Below are 20,563 nucleotides of genomic sequence, written 5' to 3'. Positions count from 1 at the left end.
TCGGAAATACTTCAGTGGGTAGCTGATTCCACATAGTGGTGGTGCGCGGCAAAATCTGCCTTCAAATTAACAGAAATATTTCATATTTCTTCATCTAATTTTGTTTAATGATATATATTTATGATTACAAAAACTAATTGTACTCGAGAATGGATCACAATTATCCATAATTAGCGCCTGTCTTATTTGATAATTATAATTAACTTGTATAATTGCTTGAGTATTGTTGGCCTTGTGACTTCAGCGTGTGACTCTCATCCCGGAGGCTGTGCACCAATGGACTTTCTTTCTATGCGCATTTAACATTCGCTCGAACGGTGAAGGAAAACATCGTGAGGAAACCGGCTTGCCTTAGACCCAAAAAGTCGGCGTGTGTCAGGCACAGGAGGCTGATCACCTACTTGCCTATAGATAAATGATCATGGGACAGATAGATGTGAGGCCCAGCCTAAAAAGGTTGTAGCGCCACTGATTCATTTTTATTTTCATTGCTTAAGCATTTCAAAATTCCTAAATACCTAATTTGAATTTCCAATATTCTTTAAAGTAAGTTTCGTAGTAAGTTGAACACTACAGTCGACATCTAATGATAAATATAGTTACAAACAAATAAAGATATATAATATATACTTTTAATACAGTATTTACAATAATAATTAAAAACGGATAAGTAGAAAATAAAAATAAATTTAAAAAGTATGGTCCCTGTGGCAGTGTACCTTGAATGCTGGCATTTCCTCACTGTATTGCTTATTCGTTTAGCGAGGAAAGCACCAGCTATAGTCACCGGTACTAACCAGACGCAAATTTAAATCTTTAATTATCGCCTGTGCACTTGAACCCCACGGCCCAAGAGTCTACTCCAAAGAGAACAAAATCAAGTCCGTTTATTATTTTTTAAATGTATGCTCAAATGTTTTTTTTTCTAGGAGCGCCTCGGTGGCGGAGGGCTGGGTCTGGGCAGTGGAGGATTCCGCGGCGGAGGTCAGCCCTCGCTAGCGGACTTCCAGCCGCCCTACTTCCCACCGCCCTTTGCACCGCCTGCGCATCCCGCGACGCCGCATCAGCAACAAGTATATTCCTTACTTCTTATGAAATTCGGCCCAAATGCACTTGTTGTGTTAATAACTAACTGCCCCCACAAACTTCATTTCGCCTTCATATGATATTTTGTATGCCAACATATGGAATACAGAGACTGTTCGCTATACCGGAATAAAAAAAAATCAAAATTTTCTCTCCATAACAACCTTCCTCTGCGTTCAAGGAATAAATAAAAAAAACATCAGATTGGTCTAGCTGTCTTCGGGTTTTGCTCTTAGCAACATATTAACAATTTTTATAATTGATTTTCGATATTAATATATTTGAAAATAGACATATTGTTTATTAAAACCTAAACATAACAATCAAATATACAGTATTTACAATTTTCTTAACCTACATAATAAAAATAAATAAAAGTTAGAAAATTACTTCAATTAGTACCTATTGTCTTTTATTGACATAACCTACCTTACCTTTTCCTTACCTTCAATTAATGATACCTATACTACAAGTATTATTTCTACTATTTCGTATCAATTGAAAGTATGTTTTTATTGAATAATAAGCATATAGTAACTTGGAATTTACATTCTCTTCTCTGACAGAGCCATGGCATGGATTATGGAAGCAGTGGAGGTGGAGAATATGGTCAACACTACGCGCCTCAGCAATTGCTGCCTCGTCACCACGGTCACCACGAGCCGCATGGCCATCTGCGCCACCATCGTGATCATCATGACATACATTCGCACCATGTAAGTGTTTCATTCGTTTAAGAATCTTGGTTTATCTTGCCTGATGGGTACAATCTTATTAAGCTAGTTGGCTGCGACATATACAAGTATGTACGGATATGGATAACGATGATTCATATAATTAATTTAAAGCGTAAAATAAAAATCCCGATTTATCACTAACCACATACTTCATTTACGTATTTTCATTTAGTAACTTTGATCTAAAATATCACATGAGTAAAGACGTTTATATAAAAAAATAGGCTTTCATTTTTCATATAGCATCATTTTTGCCCCAAATAGACGAATATTTTGACAATAACTCTCATAATGGAGCTCGGAGCTACGTAAAATCAATAGAAAATAACAAGAAATGGAATGCACCCTCGCATGCCACGAGAAATCTTCGGATAGTTGGGACCCCTTGTAAGACGATACTGAATTATGTTATTAAAATATCTTCATGCAAACTTCATGTACCTTATACATACATAAATATAGTCTATGGATTACTTTGTGATATATGTTAGGAAAAACTTTAAACTGAATAAAGTCATAATTTTTTTCGAAGCAGTAAGTTTTAGAAAAGTAACCATTAAAGTTGAATATTTTATATGTTTATTATAAATAATATATTAAAGTATTTAAAATTTTCTTAACCTACATAGTAATATTAAAAATAATTAAAAAGAAAATTGATATAATTGTAAAAAGTTTAGTCCCTGTGGCAGTGTACCTTTAACGCGGGCAGAATTTCCTCGCTGTATTGCGATACTAATTCGTTGAGCTAGGAAACTACCAGCTCATTTCCCCAAATAAAAAAAAAGCACCAAGTTAAACAACAACAGTTAAAAACACCAAATAACCACTAAACTTGAATAAAAATTCCTTTACTTAGAAACTAGAGTTAAGAAAATAATTAAACGAAAACATTTAACAGAGAGAGAGAAAAAAGCCTCCTGCCCGTTTGCCCCCTGTATTATAAAAAAAAAAAAAAAGGTTTTGTATTCCACATTTACATTTACATACACCATCACACAACACAGGCGAATGAGGTACCAGTTAGTTAAATGTATTGATCAAGTATTGTTTGTTTCTTTTTGTAAATTTTTGAACCGTTTTCTAGTTAAATATTATGTATTCCATCTCTGGCTATAACTTTAGTGTAATTGTTTTGTATACATATATATAATTTTTGTTAGATTACGAAATAAATAAATCACCAACTATCAATCAACAATCACCAAAACATATATTTTACTCCTTACGGGTGTTAATAATAATAATTATTTATTTATTGCAAGAATGTAGTACAAAAATGTGTAAGGTGGTACAATCGTAAGTTCGCATATTCTGAGACACACAATGACGCGCAAATTTGTCTTTAGAGGAAATATTTTTTTTAGTTTGACATTTTTAACAATGAGATTAAACTTTAAGTTGTATAGTACTTGATATGACCTATTTTTACTTTTTAGATTATATAGTTAAAATTAAAAAAACAATAACAGGTATAATACTTACGTAAATACTTACGTAAATTACAAATGTTCCTATTTGCTTCGACTAGTCCAATACAACAAGCAGTTTAAAGAAATCGATAAGAAAACTACCATCTAGAATGTTGCCATTATAAAATACTTTTGGCAATTCAACAAAAAAGGTTGAAAAGGCACTTAGATAGATTAGGTCTAATGTCCTCTGCCCTCTTTTGTGAAGTCCTATATTGTTAAGGCTTATTGTTGGAAAACGATATTTCATATTGTGATATTTGAATTCTTTAAGAAACGCGTCTATATGTTTAGGTAATAATAAACTTTATTGATCACAAAATATGGTTGTGACAAAATTTATCCAAGAGGGAGTTGTGGGTAACTAGATTACAATTATTATTATTCCGTGATAGAAAGTGCATGTTTAAAACATTTTTTTTAAAGATAATGTAAGTTTTCAGTGAATGTGAATGAAAGTGCATGATTAAATTTTTAAAGGCACTGTGTCTTTATGGTTTGGAGAGTATTTAAACCATAAGTTTTGACAACAATTATAAATATCTTAACTGTTATAATTATGACATTTGCATGCCTATTTTTATATGGCTGGCGGTTTTTATTATCTGAATGTTCCACTTTCTTTGTAAAGATTTATTATAATTACCTATTAAGAAAAAAATGCTTAGTGTTTACACTAATCAAACAAAAGTCGTGTAAGAACTTAAGTATGCGTCTTGAGTTTATGAATGTGTGTGCGTACTTTGTATTTGGGAGTGTGGCTGAGAATTTTTCTTTTGATATATTTCTATGTTTGTTAAATACTAAAAACATCTACTTACTAAACATCATAATAAATTATTGATTAAAAAAACTCGACTAATTTTTTTAAAATTTTATTTGTAATATTATTTGGGGCCAGGGGCCTTCATGCCTCTAATTCCGGTCCTTCGTTAAACTTTAATCGTAAAAGGTTACTATTACAGTCAAAGCAAGAATTAAATTTAGTGCATTATAAATTGCACCTTAATCGGAAGTTATGAAAAGGCAATTACTGAGATATTATTATTCTTTAATTAAATTTGTAATTTTTGGACAGTTATCGCACGGTGGCTTCAGCTATAGCGGCAGTGATCGGCGGTCGGATTATGGGGTCCGGGAACAGCATGAGTTGGCGTTACATCATGCCCTGCACTCCACAGATGAAACACAGGTTTGTATAGCATTAAATTTTATGTCATATCACTGTCACCTTATTAATTCTAAAATACGTAATATATTGTCGATTCGAAACCTTTAAAAATATGTTTTTGAGGGGAGAGATTACTACTACTACTGTATATTAAATTTTTGATAGTTACGAAACCTATAAACATTTGGTCTTTTATTTTGAATGTGCAAACAAATCAAAAACCACGATAATCGCTCCAGCCGTTCTCGAGATATAAGTGTGCGAACATATTCGACTTCTACGCATTACTATATTTGAATAAGTGAATGAGTGTTAGTGCAAGTTAGTCTAAAGCGCTAAACAGTGATGAAATAGAACACAAGTCTTTCCCTTCATAGAGACTGTTATTGGACACTTTCATGATAAATTATTAGTAAATTAGGTTAAAATATAATACGTAATCTTAAAGCCTAAGTCAAATCTTTTTAAGAAATCTTTAATACTGACAAAGTGTAGGTAATAAAATTAGTGTACCTCAATTGATGTTTTGATTGTATATCATTAAATTGATTAAAGAGTTGCGTATAAAATCACATATCATTTGGCTCATTATGTTTGTCAACTGGCATTCCTTTTTATACACAATTTCCTCATTTAAATTATAGTGATAACAGGATGTCAGGAGTTTAGTTTTTAAATTAAAAATGAGAGGAAAATACTATACATATTGTGTAATAGATATTGCCAGTTCTCGTTCTACACCCATGATTTGAGAACTTCTAGTAAATTTAAATTTAGAATCATTCTTCTTGCTGTCTAAATGGAATTTTGTTTTTTTATGATAAGGTTTGCTATTTTATTATATCCTGCCAGTATTCAATTTAACAAAAACAGGTTCTATGCAATGAATTAAAACCTCTTTTCGTCAGAATACATTCTAATTTCAATATAATCGATGGTGTATCGGCCCTTCAAAATACCGAAAACTATTATGGCATATTTCAAATTCCATAACACAATTATGCACTATAAAAATACCCTTTTCATATATTGCCAAGAATTTAATAAGCCAAGTAAATTAAAGCTCAAGGAATGTTTGAGAAATTTCTCAAGTCGATATGTTATGAAGTCAATGTGTTTAAATTTTATTAAATTTGACATTGGATGGTGAAAAAAAGCGGGAAAACTAAACTGTCACTATAAGGTTTGAATAGAAAATATACTGTATTGGTTTTTTGAACGTTTAAAACTGATTGACTATACTTTTTAAATTTGGTACCGATACAAAAAAACTCAAAAGCTTTAAAAACGAACTTTGTGACAGATTAGATTTTTTTTTTCAGAATGCTGGCATGGACGATACCACGGGATTCATGACAGACTTACCCTTATTAAAATGTAAGTGTATGGTATATTACAATTTATTAATACAAAGACATTGCGCTTATATTCGCGGTGACTTCACAGTAGCAATATTGTGTATATTATGTATTTAATTTTTTTTTTTTTTCAACATTATCGAATCGTAATATTGTAAGGATAATGTATGTATTTCAGTATATAATTAACTTAAAAATCAGTGGGACCTCTGAGAACGAGGTACGCAGAATTGATCAAAATATATTGTAAAAATTACTCTTTTTTTATTTATTAACAAAAGCTTGCTAACGCGGGGCACCCTTATAACTCAAGAAAAACAAAATACAAGATTTAATGTGACAAACATATAGGCAAACATAATAAATACGATAAGATAAAAAAAATAAACCAAAAACTAAATTATAAAAAGCTAAAGGAAAATCGATTTCAAAATGTGAGCTCTCGTTTAGCTAGCAGCTAAAAGTTGTTTAGTTACTTAGCAAAGTTAATTATATTCTGTAGCACTAAATAGACAATGTAGTCTCTGGTCAATTAGGCATAGATTTAATTCAAATATAGAACTACTGTGATAGTAATTTAAATTCCGCTTCACAAGTACATGTTATTAACTTATCAAATGATGACCTCATAGATAAAACTGTAATTAGGTTCTGTACAATAGCTATCGGATACATGTATCGATTATTTTCGATCGAACAAGCGAATATCGAATAGACAATCGATCATCCATTTGATTAGCGGATGCGGAAATGAGATGCTACTTATTTTTTTTTATCGCCAGTATTAATCGAACATGTCTATGTTTTATTCTCATATTCAGATATAAACTGTGCCAAATACAAAATTTGTACTGTTAAATTAATACAGTTTGGACTAGAGACCATTTCAAATTTAACATCTAATTTTGATGCCTTTATACCGCCGCCCATTGACTGACATTGCCAGAAGGCTCACAAGCGCGTTGCCGGCCTTTCAAGAATTGGTACGCTCTTTTCTAGATCCTTCTACCTTAAGTCGAATTGGTTCGTAAATACTTCAGTGGGCAGCTGGTTCCACATAGCGGTACTTCAACTGCCTTAAAAAACGCTCAGTTGTGGAACGACGGACGTCGAGGTGATACGGATGGTATTTTGTATTCTGCCTTGACATCCGATAATGAAACACAGCTCAGGTCTAGGCAGGGCCGCGCGGCTCTTTTGCGTACTATAACGATGTTTCTTGTAAAACAAAACGGGACCGTATCTTGTAAAAAAAAACGTGGATTACAAGTTATACTTCTTAGGCGTAACAACATAAAAATCTTTTTAAAAAAAACTACGTTTGACGACACTAATAATAGAAAAAACTAAAATCTTGACTATAGCTAACTTCAGAGTGTTGTGTTGTGACGGTGTGCGCGCGCATCCAAAAAATATACTCTCATCATTTTTCCCTAACGTGCCAAAAGAAGTATACATTCAAAAATTACAATGAAAATCCATTGTATTTTAACTACATACAAGTTGTTTTTTGTATTAAAAACGAATAAACATTATTGTGACCAAACGGCTCATCAGATGTAATTCAAATTTTGCAATTGGCTTAAGATCATTGAACCGCTATCAAAGAAACAAGAAAACCTACAATATAGATTGTATATTTTATAAATATACTAGCTGGTGCCCTCGACTTCGTCTGCGAAGGATAAAAATAGTATTTGCCCCAATGATGTATCGTGAAAGACATATTGTATCTACTTTGAATACCTGAAGCGATAAAAGTATTTGTTTTCATTTAGGAATCAATTTATAAGTAATGGTTCATTATTTTGGTTATAATGGATTACACATAAGACTTAGATATACTGGGCGGGATTTTTTGTAGGACTATTTAAGATAAACATTTCCATCATACATTACATATGTGTATATTGTGTAACTCTAGAGGTTTTGGCAGCACACGCCAGAATAGTTCGCAGATGGTAGATTTTTTCTCTCTTTATAAATTGTAGCTTATGTGATGCTTATTCTGATGCTATATTATTGTAAAGTATCATTAAATAAATTCAGTAGTTTTTACGTGAAAGAGTAACAAACATCCATCTAGACTTACAAACTTTCGCGTGATTCATTAATAGGATTTTTAATTAAAAGAGCCCGAATGGGCTTGTATTGCTTAACACAAAGAAAAATAACAATTATGTGACTTTAAGAGTTTTAATACAAAATTTTGATTGAACACACCATCACAATACATTTTTTTGTAATGGCAACTCTGACAAAATAATTGGCGGGATCTTTTTAAAAGCTAATGTCAGAACGCGGTGTTAAATAGTCAGCATGGTGCCGGTACTAATGACATAGTAATGTTTATTGTATTAGGGTTACCATATGAAATATTACAATGTGAATAGCAATCACGCTGCGCGCTTGTTTGGGGCGTGGCTGGATTCGTAAATCCATTGTTCGTTTACACTAGGGATTCTGTAATCACCCGTATTTTTCTATTTCAATAACATTATAAAATTCAAATTATTTCTTAATATAATAAAATATACTAACTGTACATAGGTAATTTGAGTTAAAATAATTTACATATACCAATGGCCATTAGGTCTGGGCTTCAAATTTCTGTATCTGTTCCATGATCATTTCTAATAGGCTGTCAAATGTATTTTACACACACCGTAGACTTTTTGGGTCTAAGGCATGCCTCACGATATTTTTTTTAACCGTAGCGAGTTTAACTGCGCACATAGACAGACAGTCCATTGGTGCACAGCCGGGGATAGAACCTACAACCTCGGGGATAAATGTCAAAAAAAATATCTCTATTGATAAAATTAACTTAAAATTAGGCGTATCTTCAGAAATCGTCCCTCGGACTGTCTGGTTTAGCATATAGTGCAAGCACTACCACAAAGAGTCTCTTGCTTATATTAAATAAAAATAACAGAAGAATCATCATTTCTCTGATATCATCTTCACGTATTTCCTTCTTTTACTCCATTCTATGACATGCTGTCCAGAGACGTTGGTAGGAAAAACAAATTTCTCTTTAAATTTACTTAAAATTACAAAGCTGAAATGATTCATAGCGCCACAAGAACTTCGGGTTTGACTTGAAAAATCTTTTCGTATTGGGTATTTGTCCATTGATCACGGATATTACGTTTTTATACAAATTTTTAAATGGTCTGATATAGAACAGAACCTCTTACATAATATTAACATTATTCAAGCAGAATCTTCCAAATTCCGTCTGAAATGTTTTGTTGATATCTCTAACCCCATGAACTTCGTTTAACTTGACTCTCTTTTCGTATCCGACATTTGTCTATTTATCGAGGATATTACGTTCTTATACAAACTGTTTTACGGTTAAATACAGAACAGTAACCACAGAATATTAACATTGAGGTCCCGTATTAAAGGTTGAATATCAGCAGAATCTTCCAAATTACTGTAAAAACCAACCTTGGAGTACCTCTAATTCGAATTCTTCGCAAATATAACCGAATAAATACTTTTTAAATAGAAAAACTAAAATTTGTTGTTGGACGTGTAATATTTTTATTATTGTTTTTTTTTTTTGTTAAATTTATGTTCAGCGTTATTGTCGTGTATTTAAGAATAATTTTTACATATACTATAGTTAATTATATGTGATGTGGTGTATTTTTATAAATAAATATTTAAGATTTATATTACATCAAGACCCGACTGAAATTACGCGCAAAAACGTGGAACACACCTACAAAATTTGCTGTTTTTGTTTTATGAAGAATTTGTGTTCGCAGCGATGAAAGGCCGCGATGGCCTAAGCGCAGGGTCATGTGCACCAAACGACGTGTTCTGCTCAGTGCCAGGACGCTTGTCACTTCTCTCCTCAACCAGCAAGTACAAAGTGACAGTCGCTGAGGTCCAACGAAGGCTATCTCCCCCAGAGTGTCTCAACGCGTCCCTGTTAGGAGGAGTCTTACGGAGGTAAGGTTTATTATCTGTAGTACTTTCAATATTGGCGGCAAAAACCGCCCTGACGTAATACAACAGAGTAGTAATGTCAAAGTGTCACTAGCGTTCCCCAAATTGTTTAGTCTATGGGAAAGTATAGTATTTATAAAAGCTTGCCAACGCCCGTGCAAACTGATACATAGGTGCACGAAAAATAAAATACAATATTTAATGTGACAAGCACTTATAGGCAAACAGTACATACACGAAGAGATAAAACATTAAACAAAAAAAAAGAGTGTGTACTTATGTACACGCGTCAGAAGTTATACTTCTTTGGCGTATGGAAAAAAAATAACTAAAATGCAGTAGTGATTAACGATAAATATTAAAATTAATCAATAAAATTAATATTAGTAAATACTATCACCGTCGTATATGTAATTGATTTAATAAAAACACCAAAATAATATTTATTTATTCACACTGTTTAATTGTACTGTTACGAAACACGTGTTCTAAATATAAAAATACTAGAATATACAACTTGAACATAGTTATTATCGATTTTCATGCCACCTAGAACTAACTTCATTCTGCTAATTTTGCGCCTAAAGAAGTATAACTTCAAAAAAAATTATAAACAACTTCGATTTTGTTCCCTTTGGAGTAGAAACTCTTGGGCCGTGGAGTTCAAGTGCTAATTAAAGATTTAATTTGGCGCCTGGTTAGTACCGGTGACCCCAGAGCTGGTGCTTTCTTGGCTCAACGATTAAGTATCGCAATACAGCATTAAAGGTACACTGTCACAGGAACCAAACTTTTTTAAATTGATTTAATTTTCTTTTTAATCGTTTTTAATTATTTTTATTATTTTGGTTAAGAATAATGTTAATACAAAATTATACGTACGTAGCGTGATTAAATAAATAAAATACTTATTATGAAAAATAAAGAAAAAATGATTTTTAAGTGCGAGGGTAGCAACTATATCCACCTAGCTCGTTTATCAGAATGCTCAATCCGAATATCGGTGAATTTTGGCCAAAACGCATTTTTCTGAAAGGGACAAATGTTATTCCTGTGTATCAAGATGTTACGAATTGAATTTAATTAAAAGAGTGGGGCAATCAACCTAGTTAAATATCTTAATTGCAAACGATAAATCAATTCTTATTCTACGATTCTCCTATGACAACATCTTAAGTGCGCTAGCCTGGTTTCGTATGGCAACTGTTTTTTCGAGATGCCATTCAAAAAAAGTAGATGTAGTGTGTAATATATAAGATATATTCTAAAAGAACGAATACATAGATAAAAGGTTACATGAGTTCCATGGGGCCACCTTTTTCCGGCTACCTTTACCTTTGTCCGGGTCTCAGATTCTCGCCTTTTTGGGTCTTAGGCATGCCGGTTTCCTCACGATGTTTTCCTTCACCGTTCGAGCACATGTTTAATGCGCCTAGAAAGAAAGTCTATTGCCGAACACCGGGCAATCGAACCTACGACCTCAGGGATGAGACACGTACGGTGAAGCCACTAGGCTAACACTGCTCTCTTAATAGTAATAATGATATTAAAAGACTGTTTGATTCCATTTCCAATCATTACAAAAATATAATATAATATAATATAATATAATATAATATAATATAATATAATATAATATAATATAATATAATATAATATAATATAATATAATATAATATAATATAATATAATATAATATAATATAATATAATATAATATAATATAATATAATATAATATAATATAATAGATATAGCTTAGATTCTTTATATACATTTTTTCTTTTTTTAGGTGTCCTATATGATATACCTATACCTTCAGTACCGTCGATCGGAACCCCTTCACGGGTAAAGCTTTCCAGCTTTTTCCAACTATCTCTCTCCATGGCTTCCTTTCTCCATTCGCTTCCTGCTACCATGCACCACGCTTACTTAGTCTATGTTAATAACAGTATATTGATATATTAAACTTAATACTATTCTAGACAATACAGTTAACCACAGCCACATCACGTTTTATTACCACTTACATTTTTTGCGCTTGCAACACAGTACGGTATATGATTTGACTTATTTGATCTGATAGGTTTATTTAGTGGTCAGTTGGTTTTTGTCTGTGGTTTCATAGACATGCTACATTTTAACTAGCGATCCTGTGGTGTCGGCCATCTCGATTATGTTCGGTCTAGAGTGTCTATGAAGATAAAAAAATTAAGTTTTTAAAATCAGTTTACAGATCTGTCAATGGCACAAATATTAAAGACATTTATCTATTTATGGTCGATAATTCACTATGTTTTTGACGTTATATTAAGTATATAATATTCGTTATTGTATAATACTATCACAGGCCTATATGTCAAAATGCATTTCATCATGAAAGCTGTCAAAATTGCCAAACTAAAGAAATAAATACCTCGTTACTAGAAAATTTCCAAACGCGAACATTGTAACAAATATGGCGCCAATTCGTATATTTATTTAAAAAAAGGTTTGCCACCGGGCATCTAGAAATAATAAAACTAATTGCCTGACAATATAAAATATAGGCAGGCTAAACTATAAATATATCATTTAACGAAAAATATTGTTTTGAAAAATATATATAGGTACATATATATCTGCGAAACTGTGACGGAAGGGTTTAATTTCAGGGTATATTTATAAGCTAACATAAACATTCTAGCAATAGTAGTAACCTATGACGGTTCTATGAAGACATATAGATGAAAAGTTTGCCTTAACTTAAGAAAATGTAATCAAAACCAATTTAAAATATCAATATTTCTTTACCAATAAACCTTATTTATATGCAAATTGAATTTAAATTCGGCATTGCTTAATTGAAATCAAATTTTTACGAGGTAATTGTCGAGCGGCCCGGAATGCAGTAATTGCTACCAGAATTATAATAGATTGTCCATAGACACGTGTAACATCATTTTCATTCTGTATACTTAGAGGATTAATTACCGCGCCAACGAATGACGTTCGATATTTAAATTTTTAAACAACATTTTTGACTGTCAAACTTTATTTAAAATGAGAACATCGTCCTTGGATTTCTGGTGATGACACTAAACATTTTCTTTCGAAAGGAATAAATTATGTTTTTGATGTTCCAAATTTATAAATATCCTACTTAAAGTTATACTGGCCTTTTAAAATATATCTAAGTATGCGAACGGAACTTCGAACAATACAGTGCAAGATTCAGAGCCGAGACTTATAGCACAGCATGTATGTATATAGTATATGTGTTCAAGAAGATGATATTTGATGGTAATCCGACTCAATAGCTCCGAGGTATGAGTATCATGGACACCATCACAACAGTAATTGACATATTCATACATTTATTTTTCTTTGAACAAAATATAGAGTATACAGTATTGGGGAAAGGATAATGAAAACCCATAACATTATAACCGGGTTCAAATCGACTCAATTCGCTACATTAACCGACTATTTGGCATCGTAATTATTTGCAAGTTGCGCACGCGCCGGTTTTTTATTAGGGTCTGATTCGCACATGCAAGATATTTTACGTAGCAATTTTTATCGAATCGTATCACTGCGTATTTATTGGATATAGTTTGTATGTAACAAACACAAATTCAGGCTAAACTTAAATCTTGTTGCACATATTTTAACAAAAGTATTAATTTTTAAAAAGTTCAAAAATAAATTCAACATAAAAAACCAAGTCCCTTTTCGTGTGCATTTTGAAAATATTTAGAGTATGCGAAACGTTGAGATAATTTTAAAGTTATAATAATGATTATATGTGAAATTTATTTTAATGTAAGTTTAATAATAAATATGTCAATGAGAACAGATTAAAGTACTTATTTACAGCTCAATTAAAGAGTATATTTAAATTACTCCTTTTATTGTATCCTGTTTTAAAATTATTATGAATATAAGATGACTTCAATATGGAACAGATTTAGGTACAAAATGGAAGTACGATAATTATATCACACTCGTATCATTCGATATAATTTTTGTTAACATAATAAGACCCGCCATCTAATTTAAATCGCCAAAGAGTACGAAACAGCCAATTATTCCTGAAAGGAGGTTGTAATGAATTCGATCTCGTCATGAACTTTTTGTAAACAAAAACAAATTAAGAACAACGGTTATTTTGCTACCTGTGGGTTCTCTTTGGTTGACTTTTTGCTTCAATCTCATAAATTCTGATGGATTCTAATTAAATAATGAGTGTATTTTAAATTATAACACAATAAACTTTGCTCGTGGTCGTTCACAGCTATTAAACTTGCGCTTTTTTTCTCGTGATAGATGACAATTGACATTAAACATTTGATGATTGTTCAGGGGCTTTAGACAAAGTCACTTTTCGACTGGCGTGGCCTATCACCGCCGAAGGAATTTGTATGAGAATGGTATTAACTTTGTCACGTGACCATTTTCATACAAATTCGTTTGGCGTTAGTGGGCCAAGTCTGACACAAATTATTTTATCTCAATACCCGGTTCTCTATATGATAATTTAATGTTAATTGGGAACTTGCATTCTATACATTATCTGTTCAAGAAAATCGTAAAAATAAAAGTCGGTAACGAGTGTTTCTTGTCGGTAAAGAGGTAATTCATTTGAATTTAGTTTCAATAGAAAATCGAAATAACAGATTGACGGGATAATCGGTTTATAATAAGCATTCGATGTATTGATATGAAAGTATCGATTTTGATTATCAATCAGAATAAAGCACGGCTGTTTGATTTTAATAAACAGGTACCGTGGTATGCGATAAATATAAATTTAACCATAATTTTCTGTGTCTATTAGATAAAACATATCGTAAACTCTGTAACTCTAGTAAGCTTAGGCAGTGACCACTTCTAGGGCCTGAATAGGATCTCACTCTATTGCAATTTTTTACAATTTATTGTTTTTTTTTTTTTTTATGGCTCTGGCACGGTTTGTGCATTAGCCAGCGTCAAGTATGAGATTTTTATAATTCTTGCTTTTTGCCTTAGAAATTCGACCATGTCCTCCATGTACAGTTTAGGCACTCACCCGGTACCGCACAACCTTCCCAAAGGCCGAAAATAAATTTAAATTAAATTAAAACTTGCCCTCGAACCGGGAATCGAACCCGGTACCCCTCACCTAGCTGCCACTTAATAAGACCGCTAGGCTATGAGGCCCCCAATTTATTGTTAAAAACACATTCTTCATTGTATGTTTTATTTTTATAAAATTTAAAGAAGAAAATCTTGAGGGAAATTTCTTCTGACTTTGGCTGTGTGACCTCTAAAGCGAACGCTACATCCACCCATGCCATTTATAGATTTGCTCTTGTTATTAAATGATACAGTAATTTTAATTTTTTACTAAGCTGTAATGACGCTTACGTCCTTTATTTCTGAGCTTGTGCGCGAAGATCCTTTGGTGAGATGTACTTGAAAATAAAATAAATCTTAAGTTACTGTGATAATTAAACCGTGAGTAAACCGGCTTGCCATAGGGCCAAAAAGTCGACGGCGTGTCAGGCACAGGAGGCTGATCATAGGTGATCTATTAGATTGACCCTATCTAGACCTAAAAAGGTTGTTGCGCCAAAGATTTTTTTTTAAACTTAATCTAGGGAGACCTGTATATCAGGGTCCGCTCATCCAACGGTTAAATAAAATTGAAATTGAAACTTAAAAATAATTGATTCGTTACCAAATTTTAGAAAAAGATACAGGTTTACTAGGTTACAACGTTTGTACACACCAGATTATGTTTGAAAAGGGATGAATGGAATGGGAGGTGGAGAGTGCTACTGTAAAACAGTAAGAGAGTAAGTGATTTGTGAAAATTAAAGATAATTAGATGATTGTACTAGAAATTCAGTTTCTTCATAGTTTCGCGCAGAAAGCCACTTGGACTATTGTTTTAATTTCGTTGAATAATTTAGGGTAAATATTAAGTATATTTAGCAACTACAATGTTAATTTAGTAAATTAAAGCTAGGGCAGAAAGAAAATGCTGTCATTTTTGTTAAATATGACAGTTATCACAAGCACTCCACGGACAAAATTATTTTTTAATAAATTTTGTTGATTTAAAAACACCTCTTGTCCACACTTAACACTTACTCGAGCGGTAAAATAATGAAGAAATAGGTACGGACCCTAAACCTCATACCTCGTTTTCTATGTTATCTACAGTTAAACGTTTTTTTTTGGAACAGTGGGCAAACGGGCAGGAGGCTCACCTGATGTTAAATGATACCACGCTGCCCATAGACACTCTCAATACCAAAGGGCTCGTAAGTGCGTTGCCGGCACTTTTTAAGAATTAGTACGCTCTTTTCTTGAACGACTTGGTTCGGAAATACTTCAGTGGGCAGCTGGTTCCACATAGTTGTGGTGCGCGGCAAAAACTGCCTTAAAAAACGCTCAATTGCGAAATTCGAAATTCCTCCTCGACGCCCGATGATGGAACTCAGCTGCGGGTATAATTACGAACAACTGGGCACTTTCCTAACAAAAGCAAAACTAGCTTTCGGAGTTTTGACACAAGGTTTTCACACCTATGAATAATAATTTTCAATTACGCGTGAGTGATTTTTTTATAGGGCAACATTTGACCACTTTCTACGCGTCAATCAATTTAGTAATCGATCTTTATCTGTGACTCAACCAAGTGGGCAGTAGCGAAGTCACGTCATTCAAGTTTCCGGTTACAAAAACAAAACTAGACAAATCCCGCGACTTACAGAGTTTGTGATGTGTTAATGCAGCATAGACAATTTGGTCTCTCTTTGAATAGGGTCACAGAATGTAAATATAAATATAAAAATAGAATTAAGACACAGTGCAGATGTATTAACATTTTTTATTTAGTTAATCTGTGATTATTTTTATACGTGTTTTGCAATTACAAAAATCCTTTTTTTATTTGATTTTAATTTTGATTGTGGTTTTTGTTAACCTGTTAAACTATTTGATTTCGCTTATGGTATCCACATAAGGGTACCATTTTAATATTTTCATATTATACTTAACAAAAACAAAAAAACAAAAACAAAAAACAAACAAACATTTAAATCCTAAATGTATAACTATAGTCCAAACAAAAAAATGAAAATGTTTATAAAGTTTTAAATTTATATATTATATTATAATACATATTTAAAAATGGATAAATAGAAAATTTAAACATATTTAAAAAATTTTGGTGTGCGGTGTATCTTTAATGCTGGCATTTCCTCGCTATATTGCGATACTTATTCGTAATAATTTTCATTTTAATTATATTTATTAATAAAAAGATATTTATCGTTTTGAAACTGCCCTAAGATCCTTCAAATTTTTTATTTGGTGTCATTGTTTATTTCTTTTCAGAGCAAAAAGCAAAAATGGCGGGCGGTTATTACGAGAGAAATTAGAAAAAATAGGCCTTAACCTACCAGCAGGGAGACGGAAAGCCGCAAACGTGACCCTGCTCACTTCATTAGTAGAAGGTAATTTTTGAACAGATATTTAGGGTGTCGGTTTTTTGTGACGGTGCGCATCGTATAAATTCACTCTCATCACTTTTCCCTAACGCACCAAAAGAAGTATAACTTCAAAAATACCTAAAAACGACTTCCACTTCTAATGGAAATGGCCAATTCATTTGTCACATTGAAGTAAATAAACGCAAAGATGTGTTGACATCGACTTCATATATTTTAGCTACGAATGGCTGACGAATAACTAATTAATTTACAGCTGAAGCAGTGCATTTAGCCCGTGACTTCGGCTATGTATGTGAAACAGAGTTTCCTGCGCGGGCGTTAGCGGAATACCTCGCGAGACAATACGCAGAGCATGACGCTAGACGAAGGCGGGACCTCTTGCAGGCCACGAAGCAGGTCAGACATTATTTTCCATTTATATACTGGATATGAGCTATTATATTATTTTGTTAAAATTAGTTCATCGGAAGTATAGAGTCACAGGTTACGCTGTGTGGTCACAATCTTGTCTAGAGCGATGTCAAATACATCGAACTTCACACATAAAAATGGTGTAGCTCTTGAAATTAGATTTAAGTTTGATTAACGTACTAGAAGCCATATAATGCCTTCTAAAAGGTATCTTAAGTCAAAATCTCGGTTTGAGCTCTGTAACGAAAGCAGATTGACAGTGACATTCTAGAATGAATGAAAAAAATAACCTTTTAAATCAAAATCTATAGTTGTGCTTAAATTGCAATCAACAGATCGATTTTTATTCATAATTATTTTAATAATCTATTTATTTCTTTACTTCTCGTTTCAGGTTGTCAAAGAAGTAATGGACCTTCTAAACCAGGATAGGTCTCCACTCTGCAATACTCGGCCGCCGCATCTCCTTGAACCGGCGATACAGCGACATCTAACGCATTTCTCGCTCATCTCGCACGGGTTTGGAGGACCGGCTATTGTTGCAGCCCTCACTGCCATACAGGTGTGTATTTGTCGATAGAGGGCGCTTTCCTAAAAATAGTGTCGTTTACAGTTTCACCCATAGACACGATAGAGGGAACTTTATTAAAATTACATTTGACGGTTAGTATTGCCAAAGACAATTAAAATAATAAACCAGCAATGTTCGTACAAAAATTCATATAACGAACATTTTGACTGTGATGGTGCCACAGATAAGCAGAAATCCTTCATAGCATTTATTCTAAGGAAAAATCAAGATTCAATCCTTGCGACTATTTGCTAAACTTACCTTACTTTCATTGTCTTTAGTACTGCAATAAATGAATTATTTTGGAAGTAGCTCAAGAATTATAAAAGAATTTTCGAAATCGGTTCAGTAATATTTCAGTTTATATTACACTAACATTACTAATATACAAAAATATAAATCTGTCCTCTTTATAGACTCAAACGGGGGCGACCCTTGGGGGGGGGTCGAGTTTGTTTTAAAAGGGGGTCGCAGTCTGTTGAAAAATAAAAAATATATATAGGGTACAAAAGATTCGTTAAAAATTGGTCGCCATGTACATATTATAATAATTTTACACTTTACAGTGACGGGGTCGCAAGACTGTTTTTTTAACTTTTTGGCTTTTTCGCGCGACATAAAAATTGTTGAAAAACGATAGTATATAGACAAGCACAAATTCCTACTCTCCAATATTTTACCACATTGAATTTATAAAAAATGTTTTAACTTTCTTTTTCAACGTTATATTTGTTAATTTAAAAATTAGTAGGTAAATAATGGCGCCTATTTAATGTTTTATATTATTTATTTCAGAATTTCTTAAACGAGTCGTTGAAGCATTTAGATAAATTATATCCTCAAAGCGGTATGGTTTCGTCATCGTTAGACAAAACTAAAATGGACCCTGACATCAAAAAGTAGCAGTGTGACGTCACCACAAGAAAGTATTTGTGAAATTACAACATTATATAACGTGCCAATGTCGATATTTTTATGATTAAAATAACATTAAAATGCCTTTATCTAAATTGGTGTAACTTTTTTTTTTTCGTTTTCCGTTGTAAGCCACTTCTGAACACTAAAAATAAATCAAACGTACTTTTTTTTAATTATACAGCAAAAAATAAAGTGCAATTATATAAATACTCAAGATTGTGAGAATTATGTAAATATAGGTTGAGAAACTAGATGTAATTACGCATTTTATTATAAGTGCCGAGACAAATTACTTCTTTCGTTACAGTGTAACGCTATTATGATGTGATGAACGCTATAGTATATTATAGTGTTATGCTTGTCAGTTGACTATATCATTACCATTTTGGCTTATCACAGTACCGTTACCAGTAATTTGTCTAAGAGCAACCCCGTTTTGTATTCTCTTCAAAGAAATAGTATTTTAATAACAGAGAGCCATCGCAATAAGTACACATATCAAAGTAAATGTACATAATAAAGTAAGGTAATAAACTGTTTTAGAAGCGTTTTTTCACATTCAGGGCTGATATATTCATTGTTAGATATTTTTAAGGGCATGAAATTTCTAATTTGTGAATATTTTCCACCTCAAATGCTAATAATGAAGAATCAGTCTTTAATCTGCTTAATTTTAACATTGGAACCTCCTTAGTTTTAAATTAGATATAGTTTTTGCTAGATTCATTGTGAACGTGTGCCAATTAGTTTTAAAGTTAAATTAACCTGTTCTGAGTGTTTTACGTATGTTTAAAAAGAATAATTTGAAAATTAATTATTTTGTGAATTTGATTTGTAATAAAGCCTACGAGTAATTTTTGACGCGATAACGTCTTTAAAATCGTTTTAGTCGGGTGACATGTTCAGAAACTTGTGTCACACCAAAACCTCACGAGCGCGATCGCAGGTATAACGAGAGAGAGACGGAGCGATCTCCCGTCTCTCTCACTCTAGCGGCATACAAACGAATGGAGATTTGTATGAATGTATGTATGAAGAAAAATGTATATCATAGTCGAATAAGTAAATTTGTCATTTTACACCCGAAATTTATCATCAAAAGTGTGAATAAAACGATAGATGTAATTTAAAATTTGAAAAAATTGTTATCTTCATTAATTCCTTACTTCCCAAAAACTTATATCACCAATAAGACGTTATCACGTAAACATCTCGATCGTAAACCTACTTTACAAACAACCAATAATTTTTTTTGCTATATCGATGTTTTTAAATAGACGATGTCAAATAGTCACTCCAAATTTACTAATTAGTAACGCATTTTTTTTTTGTAAATTACCAAGTATTTATTTGTTCAAAGACTGTGTTGAGATTTTCTATATAAAGTACTTGAT

At 32.4% G+C, this 20,563-nt stretch overlaps 1 protein-coding gene across 4 annotated transcripts in view; it reads left to right on the top strand.

Annotated features, from left to right (window-relative positions):
• Window positions 1–19,261, top strand: part of LOC125059787 (transcription factor AP-2-epsilon) — a 55,775-nt gene extending 36,514 nt beyond the window's left edge. For all 4 annotated transcript variants that reach the window (XM_047664349.1, XM_047664350.1, XM_047664351.1 and 1 more), the window contains 9 exons: window positions 930–1,073; window positions 1,653–1,802; window positions 4,374–4,487; window positions 5,789–5,843; window positions 9,604–9,790; window positions 17,154–17,272; window positions 17,523–17,665; window positions 18,075–18,242; window positions 19,047–19,261. In XM_047664349.1, the coding sequence (XP_047520305.1) occupies window positions 930–1,073; window positions 1,653–1,802; window positions 4,374–4,487; window positions 5,789–5,843; window positions 9,604–9,790; window positions 17,154–17,272; window positions 17,523–17,665; window positions 18,075–18,242; window positions 19,047–19,154 (1,188 nt within the window). In that variant the 3' untranslated portion in view covers window positions 19,155–19,261. The remainder of the gene's footprint in view (window positions 1–929; window positions 1,074–1,652; window positions 1,803–4,373; window positions 4,488–5,788; window positions 5,844–9,603; window positions 9,791–17,153; window positions 17,273–17,522; window positions 17,666–18,074; window positions 18,243–19,046) is intronic.
• The last annotated feature ends 1,302 nt before the right edge of the window (window positions 19,262–20,563 follow it).

The sequence above is a fragment of the Pieris napi genome, chromosome 20, assembly GCF_905475465.1.
Source record: "Pieris napi chromosome 20, ilPieNapi1.2, whole genome shotgun sequence".
Lineage (NCBI taxonomy): Eukaryota > Metazoa > Arthropoda > Insecta > Lepidoptera > Pieridae > Pieris > Pieris napi.
The sequence above is the reverse complement of the archived record's forward strand: the minus strand, read 5'-3'. Positions and strand labels throughout refer to the sequence as shown.